This window comes from Nymphalis io, chromosome 27 (genome assembly GCF_905147045.1).
Source record: "Nymphalis io chromosome 27, ilAglIoxx1.1, whole genome shotgun sequence".
Classification (NCBI taxonomy): Eukaryota; Metazoa; Arthropoda; class Insecta; order Lepidoptera; family Nymphalidae; genus Nymphalis; species Nymphalis io.
In genome coordinates this window covers 7,567,373-7,590,845 of record NC_065914.1, presented here as the reverse complement: position 1 = coordinate 7,590,845, position 23,473 = coordinate 7,567,373, and the positions used below count along the sequence as shown (strand labels likewise).

At 37.0% G+C, this 23,473-nt stretch overlaps 1 protein-coding gene across 3 annotated transcripts in view; it reads left to right on the top strand.

The window, feature by feature from the left end:
* Positions 1 to 23,473, top strand: part of LOC126778799 (interaptin) — a 301,055-nt gene that overhangs the window by 2,127 nt on the left and 275,455 nt on the right. For 2 of the 3 annotated variants that reach the window (XR_007670232.1, XR_007670233.1), the window contains exons 3-17: positions 2,094 to 2,192; positions 4,284 to 4,387; positions 4,803 to 4,901; positions 5,467 to 6,291; positions 7,000 to 7,397; positions 8,288 to 8,429; positions 9,618 to 9,708; positions 10,242 to 10,372; positions 10,966 to 11,079; positions 11,439 to 11,561; positions 12,043 to 12,198; positions 12,401 to 12,544; positions 13,311 to 13,453; positions 13,840 to 13,942; positions 14,239 to 17,521. Coding sequence is in view for 1 of the 3 variants with exons in the window: in XM_050502475.1 (XP_050358432.1) it covers positions 2,094 to 2,192; positions 4,284 to 4,387; positions 4,803 to 4,901; positions 5,467 to 6,291; positions 7,000 to 7,397; positions 8,288 to 8,429; positions 9,618 to 9,708; positions 10,242 to 10,372; positions 10,966 to 11,079; positions 11,439 to 11,561; positions 12,043 to 12,198; positions 12,401 to 12,544; positions 13,311 to 13,453; positions 13,840 to 13,942; positions 14,239 to 14,538 (2,972 nt within the window). In the remaining 2 variants the exon portion in view is untranslated. Of the gene's footprint in view, positions 1 to 2,093; positions 2,193 to 4,283; positions 4,388 to 4,802; positions 4,902 to 5,466; positions 6,292 to 6,999; positions 7,398 to 8,287; positions 8,430 to 9,617; positions 9,709 to 10,241; positions 10,373 to 10,965; positions 11,080 to 11,438; positions 11,562 to 12,042; positions 12,199 to 12,400; positions 12,545 to 13,310; positions 13,454 to 13,839; positions 13,943 to 14,238; positions 18,375 to 23,473 lie in introns of those variants that run through there. The other variant, XM_050502475.1, reaches the window with a different exon arrangement.

Here is a 23,473-nt window from a genome sequence, read left to right as displayed (position 1 = left end):
CCAAGGTTGATGTTTCCATTCCATTCCAATGATTATAGGAAAGATAATGAAATCTAAATATAGAAATTTTAAAAATAATAGATTATTCTACAACTTTTTTTTTTGTCACAATAATCATCAAGATTGTAGCTGATTAAAGTATATAATAATAATAATGTCCTCCAGACCGATTTCGGCCACGGCGGCCAATCTCAAGAGAGATTAGCCAACTATGCAGGAGATATTATAGTGCACAAGTGTGTGCGCAAACACAGGTGCACTCTCTATTCCCTAACTCTCATAATCCGATGGGACGGCAATCCGACACGACCGGAAAGACTTCAGGCGCAGGACCAACGGCTTTACGTGCTTTCCGAGGCACGGGAGTGTACACACTTCCAACTTCCAGACTCCGGGCTGCTACTTAGAATTTTTCTGACAGAAAAACCCAATAACGTTTTATTGGCCCGACCTGGGAATTGATTACCTTACATCAAGCCACTAGACCAACGAGGCAATATTAAAGTATATAATATACATACCAATAATAAACACATAATCATATGCTTATTTTTTAACAGTATTATAAAACACATAATCATATGCTTATTTTTTAACAGTATTATAGCTCTGATCATATGATAATGATTTTTATTTGGATATTTTATAACTGTTAATGAGAATGTAATGGCTTTTTTAAAGGTTAAACAGAATAATTATTTATTTAAGAAAAATGTTTTTATCAGTAATGTATTGACAATAATATAATGGCCTTTGTGCAAACAGCTATTATTGGATGGGGCAAAGTGCTATTGAGATACCGGCATTGTCATTTAAATATGATTCCTGTTCACTCAATTTAAATATTATCTTTGTATGCTAAATATTATCAAAATCATAAATAAATCATTGTATATCCTTAACAATGATTTATGCTACAAAAATTAAATAAAAAATAATAATAATCATATCCTCCTGAACTATATTGGTCAATCTCTATGGAGTTTAGCCAACTATGCAGCATCAAAAACCCAGGCCTGCTCTATTTTCTCAGCCCACTGGGAGGGTAATTGGACATGGCCGGATAGAGATGTCCTAGTGGTTAAAAAGCCATGATGGCCCAGTGGTTAGAACGCGTGAATCTTAACCGATGATCGTGGGTTCAAACCCGGGCAAGCACCACTGAATTTTCATGCGCTTAATTTGTGTTTATAATTCATCTCGTGCTAAACGGTGAAGGAAAACATCGTGAGGAAACCTGCATGTGTCAAATTTCATTGAAATTCTGCCACATGTGTATTCCACCAACCCGCATTGGAGCAGCGTGGTAGAATAAGCTCTAATCCTTCTCCTCAAAAGTGAGAGGGGGCCTTAGCCCAGCAGTGGGACATTAACAGGCTGTTACTGTATTACTGTTACTGTGGGTAGAGATGTTTGAATATGTTACAGTTGCTTTAAGATTTCCATTTTGATTGATCAGAACTATAAGGTATATATTTAACAAAAAATCTGTCCAATGAATTATACACAAGAGCATTGTGTTCTTGTTATTTTTAAACATTATGGATTTATCACAAAGTAAAAGAACTAACAATAAAAAAAAAATGTATTTACATTAAATAAAATAATCAGGGTAAAGAATGCTGGAGCACCATAAGTAATTATGGCTACAGTACTTATATATATATAACTAATTAAATATACTATTTAAATATAGTATATTATATATATAGTAATTTAGTTTATTTTATGTTTTTAATCAAATTTGGAATACGACTATCAAATGCTTTGCCGAAATCTACATTTATAACGGTGCTAACAACATTTTCTCAAACCATTGTTATTTAATTCCGATCTTTAAATGTTTGCTCAGGCTTGCAGAAGTCCTACTACCGAGTACAATGAATGAAATGTTTCGTAAGTTTAAAAAGTTTTGAAACCCCATCAAGGACTCGAGTATATTTTACGCAATTTTTGAACAAACTTTTCATATCAATGCTTCATGGTAGAAAAGATTTTCTAAGGTTTGAAAGTGAACTTTATGTTACGTTGATTTATGTTCGTTTAAAAGACTAGACATTTGTTTTAATTGTAAATATTAATGATTGTCACAGCGGAAGAATTTGATTGGGAAGTTGAACATGAGCATTTGGCGGAGCAACTTGAGAGTAGTCGCCGGAATGCAGCTCTCGATGAGGCGGATTCTCGACTGGGTAAGATTTTTTTATACATATATAATAATAGGTAAGTGCATATAAAACCCGAGATGTCGTAGTGGTTAGAACGCGTGACTTTTAACCGATGATCGTGGGTTCAAACCCGGGCAAGCACCACTGAATGTTCATGTGCTTAATTTGTGTTTATAATTCATCTAATGCTTGACGGTGAAGGAAAACATCGTGAGTAAATTTGCATGTGTCTAATTTCATTGAAATTGTTTCACATGTGTATTCTACCAACCTGCATTGGAGCAGCGTGGTGGAATAAGCGCGAAACCTCTTCTCAAAAGGGAGAGGAGGCCTTAGCCCAGCAGTGGGACATTAACAGGCTGTTACTCTATAATGAAGTTGTAAATTTATTTTATGTTATTATATAGATATTATATAAGAATATTACATATGCAAGTCTATTGGCTATCAAGGCTAAGATCAGCTTAGCTAATTCTTTCCTCTTGCAAATATTGGATTATGCTGATGTCTGCTACATGGATTTAACTGAAGACCTAAATAAATTAGAAGAACGGCTTCAACATACAGCCATAAGATTTGAGAAAGTTTGATCATGTTTCTCAGTATCGGTCTCAGTTAAAGTGGCTGCCAATCAGACTTCTAAGAAATCTGCACGCCTATCTCTTCTCTACGCTGTTCTTTATATCGATTACACACCATCTTACCTTAAAGAATGCTTTATATGTCTTGGATGTGACATCACACACAACCTGTGTTCTTCGGAGGATAATAAGCTTGTTACTCCCTGTAGCCAGACACAAATCTACGGTAACTCTTTAATTGCAAAAACTATGGAAATATAAAGCTATGGAATGGACTATCCACAGATATTCATATATCATTTTTAAATGTTGCTTGAAGAGCTATTATTTGTCAATATCTAAATAAGGTACATACATATATATATATATATATATATATACATAGATATATATATACATATATATATATATACATATATATATATAGATATATATATATATATATACATAGATATATATATATATCTATATATATATAGATAATAATAAACTACATACTATTTCATAGATACATACATAAAAACATACATATATATATAATTGATGTATGATGTAACAGCCTGTGAATGTCCCACTGCTGGGCTAAAGGCCTCCTCTCCTCTTTTTGAGGAGAAGGTTTGGAGCTTATTCCACCTCGCTGCTCCAATGCGGGTTGGTGGAATACACATGTGGCAGAATTTCAATGAAATTTGACACATGCAGGTTTCCTCACGATGTTTTCCTTCACCGTAAAGCACGAGATGAATTATAATGACAAATTAAGCACATGAAAATTCAGTGGTGCTTGCCCGGGTTTGAACCCACGATCATCGGTTAAGATTCACATGTTCTTACCACTGGGCCATCTCGGCTTAATACTCTATAATTATATACCAATTATATAATTAATACTCTATAATTATATACCATATATATGTATTATATGTGTTTTATTGGGATATCTACATGTGTAGTTTATTGTTATACTCTAATTATTCTCATAAAATATTTAGTATCTCCATTTTATATTCATATGCACTTATCTGTTCTCTTACAAAACTTCTTTCACCAAAGGTTGTCTGTGAGAGATCACTATAAGCGATAAGACCATTTTTGTGTGATTCTTTCCTATTACTCTTATGTTATTTTTATGTTGTGCAATAGGTATTCAATAAATAATAATATATAATAATTTCTCTGGTGGTAGAGCTTTGTGCAAGCTCGTCTGGGTAGGTACCACCCACTTATCAGATATTCTAACGCAAAACAGCAGTACTTGGTATTGTTGTGTTCCAGTTTGAAGGGTGAGTGAACCAGTGTAATTACAGGCACAAGGGACAAAACATCTTAGTTCCCAAGGTTGGTGGCTCTTTGGTGATGTAAGCGATGGTTAACATTTCTTATAATACCAATGTCTATGGGCGTTGGTGACCACTTACCATCAGGTGGTCCATATGTTCGTCCACCTTCCTATTCTATAAAAAAAATAAAAAAATAAAGATGCTATTGTGTATGGTATATATTGTATATAATATATATTGTGTTTTTATTACAGAAGCGTCCTTGTCTCAGCTAGTGTTGGATGAAACGGATGCGCCTCAGACTCGAAGCCTCGGCTCCAGTGTGTGGCGACATGACCTTTCTTTCCCTGCGCCAACGGTATGTACCTTTGTTTGCCTCGTTTGTCCAGCAGGTGGCTACAGTGGTTTACTTATGGTGTCCAGAAAGAAGCATTCCTGGCCACTATTTATTTTTAATTGATGTCAATACAAAATATTGTTTTTATTAGTTCTTTTATTGCATAATAAATACCGGAGACCTTTGTTCAAACGTCGATTTGGGAGTTATTAAGTTTTTTTTCAAGAAATTCTCAGTAGCAGCCAGAAGTTTGAAAGGTAGTTTATGTGCCTCGGAAAGCTGGTAAAGCTGTTTGTCCTGCGCTTAGACAGTTATTTCTCTTAGTTTTTTTTACAAATATCTCAACTCCTGGTTCTTACTCAGAATTTCTGGACGGTAAAACTCAAGACTATACAATACATAAGATATAAATTGCTTATAATAAAAAAATCCACAGCCGGGGCCTGCTCTTAAAAATGTGTGCACGGTCGAGGAGTTGGAGCGACAGCTGCGCCAAAATCAAGCGCCGCAAAACTACTCACAGAACTATTTCCAGGTTTGTTTGAGATTTTTATGATAAGACCAGATGCTAGAGAAGCGATTTTGAAATGAGCTTTCGTCTAAATTATTAAATATATAACTATATTGGTGGTAGAGCTTTGTGCAAGCCCGTCTGGGTAGGTACCACCCGCTCATTAGATATTCTACCGCAAAACAGCAGTACTTGGTATTGTTGTGTTCCGGTGTGAAGGGTAAGTCAGCCAGTGTAATTACAGGCACAAGGGTCATAACATCTTAGTTCCCAAGGTTGGTGGCGCATTGGCGATGTAAGCGATGGTTAACATTTCTTACAATGCCAATGTCTACGGGCGTTGGTGACCACTCACTATCAGGTGGCCCATATGCTCGTCCGCCTTCCTATTCTATTAAATAAACACCCACTGTTGATCACGCGATAAATTGTGATGTCATTTTATCGTTGCAATTTTTTAAGGTAAAGTTCTCGCTTTGTACAAATATTTCTCTGTGTCGAATAGGTATTTTAACGTTTCGGTATATTTTTAATAACAGCAATAAAAACCATTGTGTTAAGTATTTATTCTGATTTATTCTCTTTGTAGCCAAGATTTCCACCGGTCATCCTTCAAAGGCCGCCAGGACTTCAAGCACCTGTACCTCTACCATTTGCCCCACAGCAATCAATGGCTCATAATATGAACCAAATGAACCAACCATTGAATAAGATAATCGGGCATAATTCTCAAATTAATCAAAATCAAATGATGAATCACATGACTCCAAACATGAATCAAATGGGACAAAATGTTAACCAAATGGGACAAAATGTTAACCAAATGGGACAAAACGTTAACCAAATGGGACAAAATATGAATCAAATAGGGCACAATGTTAACCAGCTTGGTCAAAGCATGAATCCTCTTGGACAAAATATGAACCAAATGGGACACAGTGTCAACCAATTCATGCAAAATTCAAATCAAATAAATCAGTTTCAAAATAATCAAATGGGACAAGGTATGATGAATCAGATGCAAAACATGAATGTCCATCACCAAAACAATCAAATGATGCCCAATCAGATGGCACCAGGTATGAACCAGATAGGTCAAAATATGAACCAAATGGTGCAAAATGTGAACCAGATGCCCCCTAATATGAATCAGATGGGGCAAAATATGAATCAAATGGGTCAAAATATGAATCAAATGGGCCAAAATATGAATAAAATGGGACAAAACAACCAAATGGGGCAAAATATGAATCAAATGGGACAAAATCAGATGATGCCAAACGGTAATCAATTTAATATGAATCAATTTCCGCATATGATGGGGCAACCCAGGATGATGGCGCCGCCCCCTGGTATAGGCATGCCTAGGCAAAATTTTAGCCCCAGTATGAATCAATTCAATCCGACATTTCGTGTAAGTACGACTTACTCAAATAAAATGTTATATATTCTCTCCTTTATAATTAACTTTAAAAATATTTACGATAGACTACATACAAAAAAGCCGAGATAGCCAAGTGGTTAGAACGCGTGAATCTTAACCTATGATCGTGGGTTCAAACCCGGGCAAGCACCGCTGAATTTTCATGTGCTTAATTTGTGTTTATAATTCATCTTGTGCTTGACTGTGAAGGAAAAACATCGTGAGGAAACCTGCATGTGTCTAATTTCATTAAAATTCTGCCACATGTGTATTCTACCAATCCGCATTGGAGCAGTGTGGAGGAATAAGCTCCAAACCTTCTCCTCAAAAGGGAGAGGAGGCCTTAGCCCAGCAGTGGGACATTAACAGCCTGTTACTGTACTGTTACATACAAATATGTTATTACTTTTATTTATGATTATGAATAATATTTTTACTGAACTAAAAAATATTTACATAATTCTTTTAAGCAAGCGATTCAAGCTACCATCGACTACGGTTTTTTAGTAGGGTTGTGGAATGTGAAAGGTTTATTTATATGTAAGATGTAATGGAATCTTGACTTGATTTCATCTAGTCTATTTTGCATGACATATTATAGTTATTTTTAAGTTCTGTTTGTGGTACAACATGGTCATATCGAGTTATTACAAAAATTTTATACATATTTTCTAAATCCATAATAATAACTTCTTACAGGGACCATCAATTCCAAAAAACGACCAGCCAATATCACAATCCAATATGATCATGAACCAGATGAATAAACCCCAACAATTGAACCAAACGATCAAATCCACTCAAATATCACAATCACCGCAGAACAAAATTCAGAAGTCGGTTCAAAATGTCCCGAATATGGTTCAAAATCAACCGAAGTTGAAAACTCGTGTGTATAACAACTCCAAAAACTTGACGTCACAAAATATGGTTCAAATAATACAGAATACACATCCGATGCTTCAATTCAACAATAGTTATCATAATGCGAGCCATCACCCAATGTTGAATAACCGGAACCTGTTCAACAATCAAGTCATGAACAACCATAATATGATGTTCAATCGACAGAATGGCACTTTTAATAATGCTAATAGGTGAGCAAATTTTTTTTGAAGTTCTGCCACATGTGTATTCCACCAACCCGCATTGGAGCAGCGTGGTGGAATAAGCTCCAAACCTTCACCTCAAAATGGAGAGGAGGCCTTTAGCCCAGCAGTGGGACATTCACAGGCTGTTACGGTTACGGAGCAAATTTTTATATATGTACATATATATATATATATCTTTAATAAGTGTGTATGTCACTGTTGAAGAGGTCCTTATCGGCTGTACTGGTTTTGATGATAAATTTCTTTATTTTCAAAATTTTTTTTTCAACCATACGAAGTTAGTATGGGCTAGTTAGTAATGTATGAAATTGATCTTTGCTTATAAAATTGTTTGTCAAGACTGACTATCAACGTACAGCCAAAACTACTTGTTGAGAAAGCTGAAATTTGAAAAAAAATTCAACTTTAAGGGGGAGGAGGAAATGCGATAAAAAATCTATAATTATGTAATAATTATAGATACAAAGATATGTAGAAATCACCTCGTTGCCTCGTTGACAAAAGCCTCGTTGGTCTAGTGGCTTGATGTAAGGGTCCAGACGCGGAGGTCCTGGGTTCAATTCCCAGGTCTCTCTTCTCAAAATTCTCAGTAGCAGCCCGGAGTCTGGAAGTTGGAAGTGTGTTCACTCCCGTGCCTCGGAAAGCACGTAAAGCCGTTAGTCCTGCACCTGAACTCTTTCCGGTCGTATCGGACTGCCGTCCCATCGGATTATGAGAGTTAGGGAATAGAGAGTGCGCCTGTGTTTGCGCACACACTTGCGCACTATAATATCTCCTGCGTAGTTGGCTAATCTCTCTTGAGATTGGCCGTGTCCGAAATCGGTCTGGAGAACATTATTATTATTATACATAACATATATACTTGTCTCTTTCAGACATTCAAATAGCGATGATAGTGCTAGTGACACGGATGAGTATGCCGGTCTCATGACGCAAAGGGAGAAACAATGGCTCATAAATATACAAATGCTGCAATTGAACACAGGAACCCCCTATATACACGATTTTTATTATACGGTAAGTTTTTGTTACTTTTTTTATGTAATAGTAACGTGGACTGTTATATATGTCACCTGATGGTAAATGGTCACCACTGCCCATAGACATTGGTGATGTGAGAAGTGAAGGCTCACTTCACCCTTCAAACTGAAATACAACAACACTAAATATTTATATATTGTTGGTAGAGAATATCTGTAGAAGTGGTACCTACCCTAGTGTCACGAAAAACTTTGAAATGTGTTTTTTTGTAAACAAAATAATTATACGTACGTATGTAAATAAAGTCAAGTTGGCCTAGTGGTTAAAACGCGTGAATCTTAACCCATGATCGTGGGTTCAAACTCGGGCAAGCACCACTGAATTTTCATGTGCTTAATTTGTGTTTATAATTCATCTCGTGCTTGACGGGGAAGGAAAACATCGTGAGGAAACCTGCATGTGTCTAATTTTATTGAAACTATGCCACATATGTATTCTACCAACCCATATTGGAGCAGCGTCGTGGAATAAGCTCCAAACCTACTCCTCAAAAAGGGAGAGGAGGCCTTAGCCCAGCAGTGGGACATTAACAGGCTGTTACTGTATGTAAATAATAATTTGTTGGGTCGGTGGTCATTATAGTGATAAGGGTGTTGTCATTGTAATGCTGTATCTTTAGTTATTTGGTCATGACAGCCATTTGTGTTTAGTTAATTTTGCAAGACATATTATAGTAAGTTAGGTTTGCTTGTTGTTTGAGCTATGGAATAGTCGACACATCCGCCTTAACATTTCTGGTTGTAAGAAAGAATTAAATGACAGGAAATACCAATAATATCAAGATCCGCTTTATATAAGATAGCCATTAGGTACAACAGGCGGTAGTTTTTACTGGTGGTAGGGCTTTGTGAAAGCTCGTCTGTGTAAGTACCACTCACTCATCAGATATTCTACCGCAAAACAGCAGTACTTGGTATTGTTGTGTTCCGGTTTGAAGGGTGAGTGAGCCGGTGTAATTACAGGCACAAGGGACATAAAATCTTAGTTCCCAAGGTTGGTGGCGCATTGGCTATGTAAGCGATGGTAAACATTTCTTACAATGCCTTTGTCTATTTTCATTGGTGACCACTTACCATCAGGTGGCTAATATGCTCGTCCGCCTACTTATACTATAAAAAAGGCAGTCGAAAGTAATTCATCTATATTAATATGTTATTTTTCCAGGTATTTCTAGAGAGGCAAGCTAACAAAGAAAAGGAAGGTATAAAGGAAGCTCACAAGGCCAATCAGCAGAATCATCCATTCTATAGTGGAGGTAAGGTTGTTTTTCTATTTAAAATCATATTAAATATACATAGTAATATTTACTTAAAGGATTATTTTTAATAATATTTTGAAGTTTGTTTAGTCGCAGGTCCCTAGAGTAGAGTTTAATTGTTTACAGTACACTAATGTCCCACTGCTGGGCTAAGGCCTCCTCTCCCTTTTGAGTAGAAGGTTTGGAGCTTATTCCAATTAATTTTTTAAAATTAATTATTTAAAATTTACAATTTTTGAGGATTATATAATATATATTTTATAATATAATATATAATTAAAAAAAACCTCGAATTGGTCTTTTTAAAAATAGAACACCAAAACATACAAATTGGTGTAAATAATTCACTCAATTATTCCTAAGAATCCAAAACACATTTGAAAACATTCAACAAAACACAAGTCGAGCTAATAATGCATTAATTACTTTATATTTCTGTCCAGCAAGTAATTGCGAGCTAATAATAATAATAATTATTATAATGTTAGGTATCTCGGAATCTCCTAACTATACGTACAACGTGTCCACAGCGGTGAAGCAGGAGAGCGAGACGCACCGCCCGCGCGAGCGCCACAACTCGCACCGACACAACTCCACGAGCGACGACGCTCCGCGCGCATACGTGCCCACGCAGTTCGAGAACTCGCTCGGGAAGCTGCAGGTAGCCCACCACGTCTACCTACCACCCCGCTCCACTTAAAAATTGAACTCAATGATTGGGAGTTAGAAAAAAATTGTTTCATAGAAAAATGACATTAAAAAATCGTGAATACGGAATGTATTACATATTAAAATAGTTACAGGAATAATGTTTGAAAATAATTAATGTTTGACTAAAACGGCATTATGTTATTGCTTTTAGGTCTTTTGAATTCCGGTTGTTTTCGTATCTTACCTGCAAGTTTAACACTATACCTTATTGCGTCATCGCTCAATTCAACTCCATTATTGTGATTTCGGAACGGCAAACATAAAATATTTGTACTTTGAATTACTTTTTAATTACTAAACCATTGATAGAAGTACGTAGTTCTGATTCATTTTATCATCGACTATTCATCGATTTGTCTGGTTAAGCCTTAAAATTTCTACTTTCTCTAAAAATATAAAAAAAAGGTTGTATGCAATATATTAGGTATGTGCATATAAGTAATAAGTATATAAAGTACATAGGACGTATACATATATATATATAGTGATATCGAAAAATAAATTTCAAGATTTTGTTTTAATTGCATCGATTTTATATTACAGTGTGGTAGCGTGACGGCGCCTAGGAAGATAATCGACGTGGAAGTGGTCGCGGAACCGGCTTCCGGGAGACAATCCCGGGCTCCGAGTGTAGCCAGCACCACAAATCCCGCTGAGGTATGTATTTGATACTTGATTCTTACTCAAATAAGTTATGGCTGGTAACCCAATGCTGGGCAAAAAGTCTCCTCTACTAAAGCGGATGTTTAGAGTTTATTTAAAACCTCAGGTTTGTTGCTTGATGGAAATATTTACATTTGGTAGAATTTTTTCTAAATACTGTTAAAGCCTTGGGCCAGGCCCATTTGGGTGGGTACTGCATACTTTTTAGTTATTACACACAGGAATATTTTATAATAATTATTATAGGTTATTATGTAAATTAAAATAATTTAATAGGATATAACATTTTTGTGAAAAAATTTACAAAGACAAAACGTCTGACCGTTTGTGACTCACAGTTAATATTGTTGCAGGTGCCACGCGAAGTCCGTAGAACGAAGCAACTCTTACTGGATATAGAAGCGTTATATCTCATACTGCTAAGACTTGAAGAGCTGAACGACCCACTGGCTATTTCGAATGCGCTTATATTGAAAGTAAGTTATAGTATTTCAACATAATGTTTTGTTTATAAAATAGGTAGGTAACTTGGCAAACGAGCCTCCTTAGAGTAAGTTGTCACCACCCATAGGAATTGGCGCTGTAAGGAATATTAAGCATTCCTTACATCACCAACGCGCCATCAACCTTGGGCACCAACTACGATGTTATGTCCCTCGTGTATGAAGTTACACTAGCTCACTTAAGTCATACAGTGTCTCACTAATGTCATCCTAACTGACTTTGGTAATGCATTTTCAACAGACAATAGCGAGTTGGCTATACATATATAGCAACTTCGCCGACATTCAAAATGCAATTTTTTTCACGATTCCACGATAAATAGCACAGATTATTATGTATTTAGATCTCGTCCAAGGATGTCAATCGAAGGTCAAAGTCGTTTATCTTTGTTTTTTACATAAGTTATATATAATACAATGACAAATACATGTAATTCAATTTTATTTATTACAGGAAAGAGAAGAAAAACAGAAGCAGTTAGAACTGGCTCAGAAGGAAGCGGAGATTGAACAGGAAGAAGATTCTAATCTATTCCTGAAGAATATAGAATCTGTTCAGAGGAGACCCAAACAAGAGAGCCCCAAAAATGAATGTATAGACAAGAGACAGGTAAGTGTTACCAATATACAATCTTCATTTTTTAAAAATGGAATGAACAATAATGTTTGGGGATTCCCTTAATTTGGGACTTGTGAACAATGTTTGAATAATATGATGTTTTCCTCAAAGTTTCAATAATGCTTACGGTTCAATTTCGACCATTGAGTGACCACTAGTGTAATGTATAACATATAATAATGTATTTTTATAGGTAGTTAATTTGGCGTTATGTCAGAAACCAGCACCGATCAAGAATCTCCTAGACGAAGACAAGGATGAACTTCTGAACAAGATGTTCTCGGGACTTTTGCACAGTGACCGATTGCCGCAGATGTTGACTGTCAGGAAAGGCAGGGTGAGTCTTAGGCTGGGATCTAGGCCGAGGTGTTATTTGAATGGGATCAGTTGGCTAATGCCTGGCATTACATCGCTTATTTAAATTTTTTGTTGATAATTTTTTCATATGATTATGGTTACTACAATGCAACCTTAATACGACGTACCTCAATATAACGACTTCCTCGATTTAACAAATTCTTCGTAATCCCCTTGAATTGTTCATAAGAGTCAATGTAAAATATCCCTTTACATTACGAACATTTTTTGCGAACAACCTCTTTATAACGAATTTTCAACTACCAAGAAAAAGTATATATACCTCTAATTAACGAATTCTGTCAACCCAAAACCTTTATTTTTCCCTTTTTTTTATTAAAGTTCCCACCAATGTATGACTCTTAATCTAATAATTATGGAATGTTGAGGCGAAAAAAACATATTTTTTTTTACCTCTTTATAACGAATTTTAGACCGACCTAACCTCAACATAACAAACCTCAGCTCAACGAATTACTCGATATAACGAATATTTAATCGTTCCCTTCCGATTTGTTATATCGAGGTCGCACTGTGTATACTTATTTGGACATCGATAGTACTATCCTAGAAAACTTCACTCAGTAGTTTCAATAGCAACTACTAAGTTTCAGCTCAATCGGGTCAACGATGCGCGTGCGCATACAATACAAACAGAGAAACAGATTTATTTATCAATATTTATATAGAGTCGTTTAAGACTAATGATAATCGACTACTAAACAGCTGGAAATATTTGTCCGCAGTCGCTGGTGGTGCGCTTCCTGCGGCGCGCGCCGGTGCCGCACGCGCGGCTGCGCCAGCTGTGGGCGCGCGTGCTGCGGGCGCTGCCGCACGCCGCGCGCCGCGACGACGGCGGGCTGGCCGCGCTCGCCTACCACTACCGCCGGTGCGCCCTACCACTATACCCGTTCGCTCCAGGCTACTTGCGGCTCTTTTGAAGAGCCACCTCGTACCTATCATATCGCACGGCGATGCGACATGATGCTAGTGAGACATCCCTTGACGGCCTGACGTCTCGTGACGCGGCAGATGCCTTTTAAGAAGTATAAAAGAATAAAAGTGATATTTCGTTCATATGCACACTAATTTTTAAGCCCGTTCAGTTAGGTACCTAATAAATAGTATTGTTTCGGTTTGATGGGCACGGGTCAGTGGCGCATTGACATTCTAAGGGATGGGATGAGCAGCGGTGACCGCAGCGGTGCCACTGCTTATGCCAGTCTGCTTACTTTGTAGAAAAAAAAAAGTATTATAATTAAAAACCTTTTACAGTTACATTCAGAGTACGTCAGGATGGTCTGCGGTTATAGAATCCTGCAGCTTCCTCTCCGAGGCCTTGGATCCAGCGAGAACCCCTCATGTGTTGACTACTTCTGTAAGTCTACATGTCAATTTAACTTTTGTTATAATATATTGTCAAGTTGAACCCTTATTACTCCTAATGCTAATAATAAGTTGAGTGACATTGGGGGGGGGGGTTTAGGTGTAAGGTAGCCTGTCTTTTTTCTGTACCCCTGACAATGTGCAATCAAAATTTAATGGTGACCGGTTGTGTAGTTAATACGTAAAAGCGTAACAAAGAAATAAACAAACTCACTACCGCATCTACTATATTAGTGAGGGCGGAATTGTTTTTTTGACCTCGATATTCTTTACTAATGTAACTTTCAGCTAACTCTAAGCTGCGTCTGCGCATTGATGGAGCGAGCCATTGTCCTCGTGAACACGCCCGAAGCGACCGCCAACGAGCGACAGTGGTACAAATTCCTCAAGACTTTAGCGAGAGCGCTAAAGAATACGACCCTGATCGTAGCGAAATCCTTCCACCCCCTCCCCGAAGCGAAGGTCATGCACCACATCAAGCAGCTGGAATCCAGGTCGACAATAGAGATCTTACAGCGAGGTAAGGCTGCCGACTTTGATTTGACGAAGACTGACGTGTCCGAGCAATTGGTCAAACATTTGTGTTGATGTTGGCCCAAATTTTGTTACGAACGTACGGGTTTAGTCGGATTGGTCGATTGTTTTTTCAAGATTAGTTGAATTTATTGATTAGTAGAATGGTAATAAAATGCTTTTGTATTAAATTTTTTTATATTTTTATTTATTCTATAGAAAATTACGTGTAGTTTTTAAGTAAATAGCTTTCTAAAGATGACGAATTTCTACGAATCGATCCGTCCGACGGCCCGCGTTCACATCGAGGCCATGAGAAAAATATAATGCTTCTTACGTTCTATTATAGTTCTATATTTGTATAAATGAATTATTATGCTATATTTTTCTTATGGTCTCTCTTGTAAAAAATGTAGATAATAGTTATTTACTGACTTGTACTCTATGTAATTGAATTTAAAGTTTAATATCGGGTGACCATGATTATGGAAAGAATTTTTTTTTTTTTTGACGTTGACCACATTTTCGTTCAACATTTTTTAATTTTTTTTTTTTTGGTATAGTAATGAGAAATTCTTACATAATTATTGAATAACAGGAGAAACTTAAAAATGTAAAAAAATTAAATGTATTTTTTTTTTTTTAAACATTAAATAGGTAATTTCTGTCGATTGTATATTGAATGTGTAATTATATTAGGTGTATGTATGTTTTAGGAGTCGAAGTTAAGCAATTTTGTAAATGTAATGTAATTAAACCGAATGTTTATATTTTGGTGAGTTTGTTCAAAAGTTGTAATTGTTTATATTTAAAAAAAAATTGCTTATTTTCCGCTCTGTTATTGATACGTCATTCTGATATTAGTTTAGCAAAGAATGGCTATACTAAAAAGCTTTTATTATTTTAAGATGGTAACACCGTCAATGTGTTGCCAGGTTTTGAGTCTTCGACATTAGACTTTTTTTTAGTAGGAAAATTAATAATATTTTTTGTGTGAAAATGTACATTAATTGGGTTATAAAGTTAAATAAATATCCCAATTACACGCTAATTTTTTTTTTAAATTATTAATAGAATATATTGTATTGTTTTCGATGGAACTTTGTGTAGTCTATACGTCTATTTGTCGGGGATTTTTCCCAATTCGTCAAGTATTGATTCTGACGCAAGAAACCCTGGCAACACGGACCATGATAATACTATATGAATTTATATTTTAATCACGCATCTGTAAATATTAAGAAATATAACACTAGAAATGAAGCTTTTTTTTAAAAAAAAAAAGAAATATTGCTTATTTTTAAAATCGATAACGGGGTTGCTAGACTAAATTGATCCATTGAATTTTATACTATGGAGAGAATATGTTTGTATTCCATAAAAATTCTTGGATAAAAAATATGGGGCTGACTTTTTCGTTTTTTTTTTTAATAAGTCTGTGATCGCCCATTGGTTAATTTAAAATTCGTATTTCGTAGGAAAAAATCAGCCCTCAACACAAAATCACATCTCAATATTTGTTTTATGTTATGTGACTTTGTAATTTATATATTAATAAAACGCATTGTCTCATTTAGGTTATATCATTATATAATCTGTGCAACTGTTAGGTGATTTTCAAACGGAATACTGCATTGTCTATATATAAAATTTAAATATATATACGTTTATTTCATCATAAATATATAACATCACAAAGTAAATAATTAATCATTAAAAAGTTGTTATATATATTTACATTAAAACTGGCAACTAATACTCGTGAATAGACGAAAGTTTAAAAAAAAAATAGTAACTGGTTTGAACTGGATTAAACTTGCTTGGAAGCAGATAGAGTAGTTAAGCTCATGTTTGTATGTCTTTTACACGTTTTTTATATTCGATACCATTATTAACCGTATTTTTTTTTAATTTAGTTTCATTAAATATATACAACAGATTAAAATTTACGATTTTATTACTTACATGGATCAACGTTTAATTCAATATTTAAAAATATTATAAATAAATGACGTCATCTTCTTTATATGTTTATATATGTAAACTTATTTTGAAGGACTATTTTTAATGCAATAACATAATTCATTTGGGTATTGGCGTTTAATAAACGAATTAAATTACGAATTCAACACTTTCTATCACCAAGGACCGGACCTTTATTTCAGACGCGTTAGTAAATAATGACAATTGCGTTTTTAGTATATTTAATTCATGAAGGCTCGTCCCTACTATTGTATAACGCACGATAGCGAATCTGAGATTGACATATTCCATCCGATTCGCTTTCGATAGTTCTGTTACGCACTTAACATAGTTCATGATTAACGTATCGTTATGTTTTATACGAAATTAATTCGTTTGTCTCTCATGCCCACTTTTATTTTACTTCCAATGTTCCGATATAAACTTGATTTCGTGTTACTACATCCAATAACATAGATTCAAGATGTCGACCAACGACATCGCGTCAATTAAATGTCAAAGTTTTTTTTTCTTTACTCCTTTGGCTGGAAAAGGTGTAGCAGATCAGTTCATACTACATTTAAATTTTTTTATATAATTTTTATTGATATGCCTCAATGGGATAATGACATAAATTGCTCGTCGTTTTCTTTTATCGATATTAATAACTAACGTCAAATGGCAGATATGTTCCGTTAAATGCACTCACTAATATATTTAGACGGGAATAAAAACTAATTGAAACGTATAAATTTATATTAAACATAAGTAAATAGTTTATGTACATGGAAATTATTACATACATATTTTTATATAGAAATGCCGAATACCGTTTGTTTTTTTTTTTTCGTTTGTAATTCCCGTCATAAACGAATCTTTGATTATATTATTGCAATTTAGTGTCAAAAGATTTTTGCGCGCCAAAATGTATGTCAAAATGACATTGACATCTTTGCAAAGTCGAATTTGCGCGCGAAAATTTTAAATGTTATAAAATTGACTGCCGATACAGTTAGAGGCCAACAAACTTATCTGAATCGAATTTAGTGTTGCTGTTAAAACGATAGGACAGGGACACAAAATCTTAGTTCCCAAGGTTGGTGGCGCAATGGCTATGTAAGCGATGATTGACATTTCTTACAATACCAATGTCTAAGGGTGTTGGTGACCACTTACCACCAGGTGGCCCATATGCTCGCCCACCTTTCTATACTATAAAAAAAAAAGATTTTGTAATATAATAGTTGAAAAATATACCAATGTAATTGCGATTATTTCTAGAATGTATAAGTTAAATAGTTATACTATAACGGGTTTTATAGTTAACAAAATAATGGAAAATTGAAAAAGGTAATGAATAAAATGTGTAAGTAAACAACACGTGTTAGAATTAAAGCTTTAAATAAAATAGAATATGAGAGATGTAGTGTGTGAGAAAAAGAGGGAGAAAGAGAGAGAGAGAGAGAGAGCATTTTAAAAGAAATACAATATCTGCATATATTCTGTTTATTCAAGATTTACAATGTCATTAGTTGGTGCTTCAATTGCTTATATATATACATCTCTTTCTCTCTACGGCATATCTATCTTGTATCTCACGTAACGATGTGCTCAAACATGACGTGTCTTAAAAAATCCTCTCTCAATTATCGTCCACCGATTTTCAAATCGGCGGTTAAGTTTCACTTTATACAAATTTGCTAATTAACGAGTATTTGAAGGCAAATGTCAGACGATGTGACGTTTCAAGATGGCGTCGTTAAGGCTACTTTCGTTACAGATAAGTTTGTCATTGTAAATTGTTAGTTATACGATACTCTGTTATCACATTTATTTTTTAAACGACCGTCTTTCTTTTAAACGCTGGTGGAGTTAATTTTTTTACTATCTGTTGGTAGTTTTTAGTTTTTTTTTTATCAGTAAAATAATTAAAATGCAATTTGTTTATAGTAAAAATGTGTTTTATTGTATCCGAGTTTCAATAACATACCTGCCTTTTTATTAACACTAGAATACCATGATATATACTATTACAATAGACGGTAACTTGGATTAATCCCGGCCGCTGAATTGCATCATCGGGCGTCGCGTCAGATTTCCAAATTCCATCCACACCACATTGAGGTCTGGAAACAACAACGAAATTTTTCAAGGCCTGGCACGACTATGGAACCAATAACAAAAGTCAAAGTCAAAAATCTTTATTCAATATAGAAACATTAACGAGCCGGTTGGCGTGGTTGGTAGATACTTGACTTTTCACGCCGAAGGTTGTGGGTTCGATTCCCACCCAGGACAGACATTTGTGTGCATGAACATGACTGTTTTCCTGAGTCTGGGTGTAATTATCTATATAAGTATATTATATATTTTACTGGTGGTAGGGCTTTGTGCAAGCCCGTCTGGGTAGGTACCACCCACTCATCAGATATTCTACCGCAAAACAGCAATACTTGATATTGTTGTGTTCCGGTTTGAAGGGTGAGTGAGCCAGTGGGCACAAGGGACATAAAATCTTAGTTCCCAAGGTTGGTGGCGCATTGGCTATAAGCGATGGTTGACATTTCTTACAATGCCAATGTCTAAGGGCGTTTGGTGACCACTTACCATCAGGTGGCCCATATGCTCGTCCACCTTCCTATTCTATAAAAAAAAAAATATAAGTATGTATTTACAAAAGAAAAGTAGTATATGTAGAATATCAGTTGTCTGGTTTCCATAGCACAAGCTCTGTACAAGCTTAATTTGGGATCAGATGGCCGTGTGTGAAAAATGTCCCAGGATATTATTATTATTATTACACTCGCTTATTGATTGTCATAAATCTACCACCGGTTCGGAAATAAACACCTCAGACCTGAGAAGAACCGGCGAAAGGAACTCAACGGTTTTTTTTTATATCTCATTTCTTTACAAGAAGTGCACATAAACAACACTAGCCAAATTATACATACCTTTTTTTTAATTTGAGATAACCTGGAGGCGATCGTTTCATTCCCAAGATGTGCAATCATATAAAAAGTCATCGGATGTGTAATATCCTTCAGCACACAAGCGTTTCTTGACGATTCTTATAAATTTCACAATTGAATATTTTTGAACGTTTTCTGGGATCCTGTTGTAAAAGCGTATACATTGTCCCATAAAAGACTTACTAACCCTGTGCAATCTGGTAATAATGGTTTACATCTAAGTGAATCTTTAGGGCCCAGGTTATAAAATGCATGAATAGCCCTCTTCTGCAATACAAAAATCGTATAATGTCGGCTGCATTACCCCAGAGTAGAATGCCATAAGACATTATACTGTGGAAATAACTAAAATACACTAGGCGAGCCGTATCTACATCAGTCAACATTCTAATTTTTTACTGCGAAAGCTGCAGAGCTGAGTCTCTTTGCCAATTTATTAATATGAGGGCCCCATTGAAGCTTAGAATCTATGGTGATACCAAGAAATTCTGTTTAATGTAGATTTACCGTTCTTAGATTGATATTCCTATTTGAATCCAAATTTTTGTTGTTTTTTGATTAGTGCCATCTTTTATAAGCAAACATTTGATAAAGACGCAGAGCTCGGATATAAATTATGTAAAATCGCAGCTTTGCCATATGCATCGTTTCGTTTCAGTCATTACTTATTTACAAGTAAACAAAAAAATATGCGATTGACTTCTTTTTTTTCCTTCGTGATCAGCAAATCTAACCTTCAAAGTTAATCGTTTTAAATTAACCGATTTAACGTTATCTAGTGTTAGTTAATTAGTGATTTGTTGCTTTTTTACTTTCGAAGGGTTGGCAACATTGCTCTACAAAGACATTTTTTTATAAAATTGAATAAAGCATTGACTTACACTGGTTCTTCTCCTTTACACAGACAATAAAATATTTAAATTAGTTGATTAAAAAAAAACTTCATTCCAACTTCAATATTGTTTTATTAATAACATATATACTATTTAAATAAGCACAATATTTTTTATATATTGCATCTTAAATACACAAACATATACCATCCAGGCTTCAATAAATTAATATAATTTACAAGACAATTCATATTCATACTAGACGAATTGATTATCAAAAAGTGCTACAAAAATATTAAATTCAGGTAGATTTTTTATTTATTTAAAGTTTTTAGAGATTTTTTTTTTTTTTTATATCGCCGGGAGGGCAAATGACTCTACTCCACCTGATGGTAAGTGGTAGTAGAGTCCAAACGCGACGACGGCCAGTACAGACGGGAAAAACGTTCTGCACTAGCCGCCTTCGCCTTGCCGGCCCGCAAGATGCCTCTTCACGCCTCGTTTGAAGGAACCCGGGTTGTAAGAGGAGGGGAACACGTGAGCTGGTAAGGAATTCCATTTTTTGGAAGTGCGACAAAGAAAGGAGTTGCCAAATTTCTTTGTTCGCGATGGAATTGATGTCACAGTTAGGCGGTGACATCGAGAACCAGCTCGCGTGGACTTAAGAAGGAAGGGGGAAGCAGGAATTAGAGAGAATAATTCCTCAGAGCACTCGCCGTGATACAGTCGATAGAAAGCGCTCAGTGCTGCTATCTCACGACGCAATTGTAAAGGTTCAAGGGTGTTTGTGACCTTTACGTCGCCAATAATGCGTACGGCACGTCGCTGCAACCGGTCCAAGGCCTCAAGTAGGTACTTAGCGGAGCCATCCCAAAGGTGCGAGCAATATTCCTCGCAAGACCGTACCTGTGTTTTGTACAGCAGGCACAGTTGTTGTGGCGTGAAAAAGCGCCGCACCTTGTTCAGAACTCCGAGTTTCCGTGAAGCTGTTTTTATAACAGCCTCGATGTAATCCCTTGGACTAAGGTCGCAGCGAACGTCAATCCCCAGCATGGCGATTTTGCTTTGCATCACCAGCGGAGTACCACAGAGGGAGGGAAGAGGGGAAAATGTTGACTTTTTCGCCGTGAGAGCGCATACCTGTGTTTTCTTGGCATTAAACTCAACAAGATTATCAGAGCCCCATTTGGCGATGAGATCTAACGTCCTATCGAGTTCAATGACAAGATTCTCCCGCCTCTCCTCAGTTTCCGCCCGCCCAGCCACTGCGCGTCCGTGGTATCCACCATGCACTGTACTATCATCTGCATAGCAATGTATGTTCCCAAGGGAGAGCATATCATTGATATGCAAAAGAAAGAGTGTGGGAGATAGCACAGATCCCTGGGGGACCCCAGCATTCACTACATAGAATTGTGAAGCGCAACCATCTACTAAAACACGAAGGCTACGCTTGTGTAGGAAGCTGGCAATCCAGGTGCATAGCTGAGCAGGCAGACCATATGCCGGTAGCTTGGAGAGAAGACTTCTGTGCCAGACCCTGTCGAAAGCCTTGGAGATATCGAGGCTGACAGCCAACGATTCTCCATGCTTGTCGATAGCTTCACCCCAGAGGTGTGTTACGTACGCTAGAAGATCACCTGTGGACCGTTTTGGTCGAAACCCGTACTGACGATCATTAATCAGACAGTGATCTTCTAGGTAATGGATCAGTTGGTTGTTTAAAATCCGTTCCATCACCTTACAAAGTACTGAGGTGATAGCTATTGGCCGATAATTTGCCGGGTCAGACCGATCCCCTTTTTTGGGAACCGCTTGCACATTAGCTCTTCTCCAAGCCTCCGGCACACTTCCCGAAGAGAGAGAAAGTTGGAACAGGCGCGTTAACACAGGAGACAGCTCCGCTGCGCACTTCTTCAGCACTATGGCTGGTATTCCATCGGGACCGCTAGCTTTCCGTACATCAAGTGATTGCAGCTCCGCACGCACATCACGTTGCCTGATTTTAATGTCAGGCATCGTATGGCCACATGCAGGTATTGTAGGTGGCAGTGCACTACAATCATCGATGACGGAATTGTCGGCAAAGAGTTTAGCCAGGAGATCAGCTTGCTCTTGCGGACTGTGAGCTAGCGATCCGTCCGGATTTCTGAGCGGTGGCAGCGAAGGTTGGCAGAAATTGTTTTGCACAGACTTGGTCAGACGCCAGAAGCTACGGGAGCCCCTAGGATGCGAAACAAGGTCATGACCAATCTGTACAATGCGCTGTGCATCCGCTCTCGTGTATGCCTTTCTACAGGACTTGGAATTTTTATTATAGTTTGCTTTCAGTGAGTCAATGTTAGATGCCCCGCTAATGCAGCCGTTGATCCACTTGCGATATGCCGCCTGCTTAGCTGATACAGCATCGGCACATTCACGAGTGAACCAACGGTTACGCGTACTCCTACTGACGAGATCTGAGCTAGGAATGTAGTATTCCATTCCCAGCATGATCTCGCCAGCAACAGCAGCGGCACTAGCTGTCGGGTCATTCCCACTGAAGCAACGTTCCTTCCAAGGGACCGACGCATAGTAATCGCGCATACCGTCCCAATCCGCCGACTTATAGTGCCAAACGCGACGTTTGCATACCGCTAGTGGCGGCAGCTTGGCCTGTGGCACTCTGGTAGAAATAAGGCTGTGATCCGAAGAGCCAAGAGGAGCCTGAACCACAACCTGATATTCCACCGGGTGAGAAGTCAGCAGAAGGTCCAGTAGAAAAGGTGCTTGCCCATCAATGTCTGGGATCCTGGTGGGCTGATCAACCAGTTGGGTCAAGTCATGTGTGAGAGCAAAAGCATGAGCAGTCCTTCCAGCATGGTCAGTTTTGAGGGATTTCAACCAGAATTCGTGGTGAGCATTAAAGTCCCCCAAAAACACCAATTCCGCGTTAGGAAATTGCTCTTGCGCAGCATCTGCCACCCGACTAAGATGGTCAAATAATCGGCTTGTCTCCAAGTCACCATTGTGGGATCTGTAGAGGCACACGTAGACTCGGCTCTGACGAACCAGGTCCACACGTACCACCAACATGGAGAAGGAGGGGTCCTCCAAGCAGCGCAGTCGGTGACAGCAAACATCCGTCCTGACGAACAAGCATACTCCGGCTTTCGCTTTGAAGGATTCTTCAAGCGTGTAGCCGGGATAATTAAGGTAGCTGGTATCGGCAGGACGGAGTATTTGTGTCTCCGTGAGAAACAA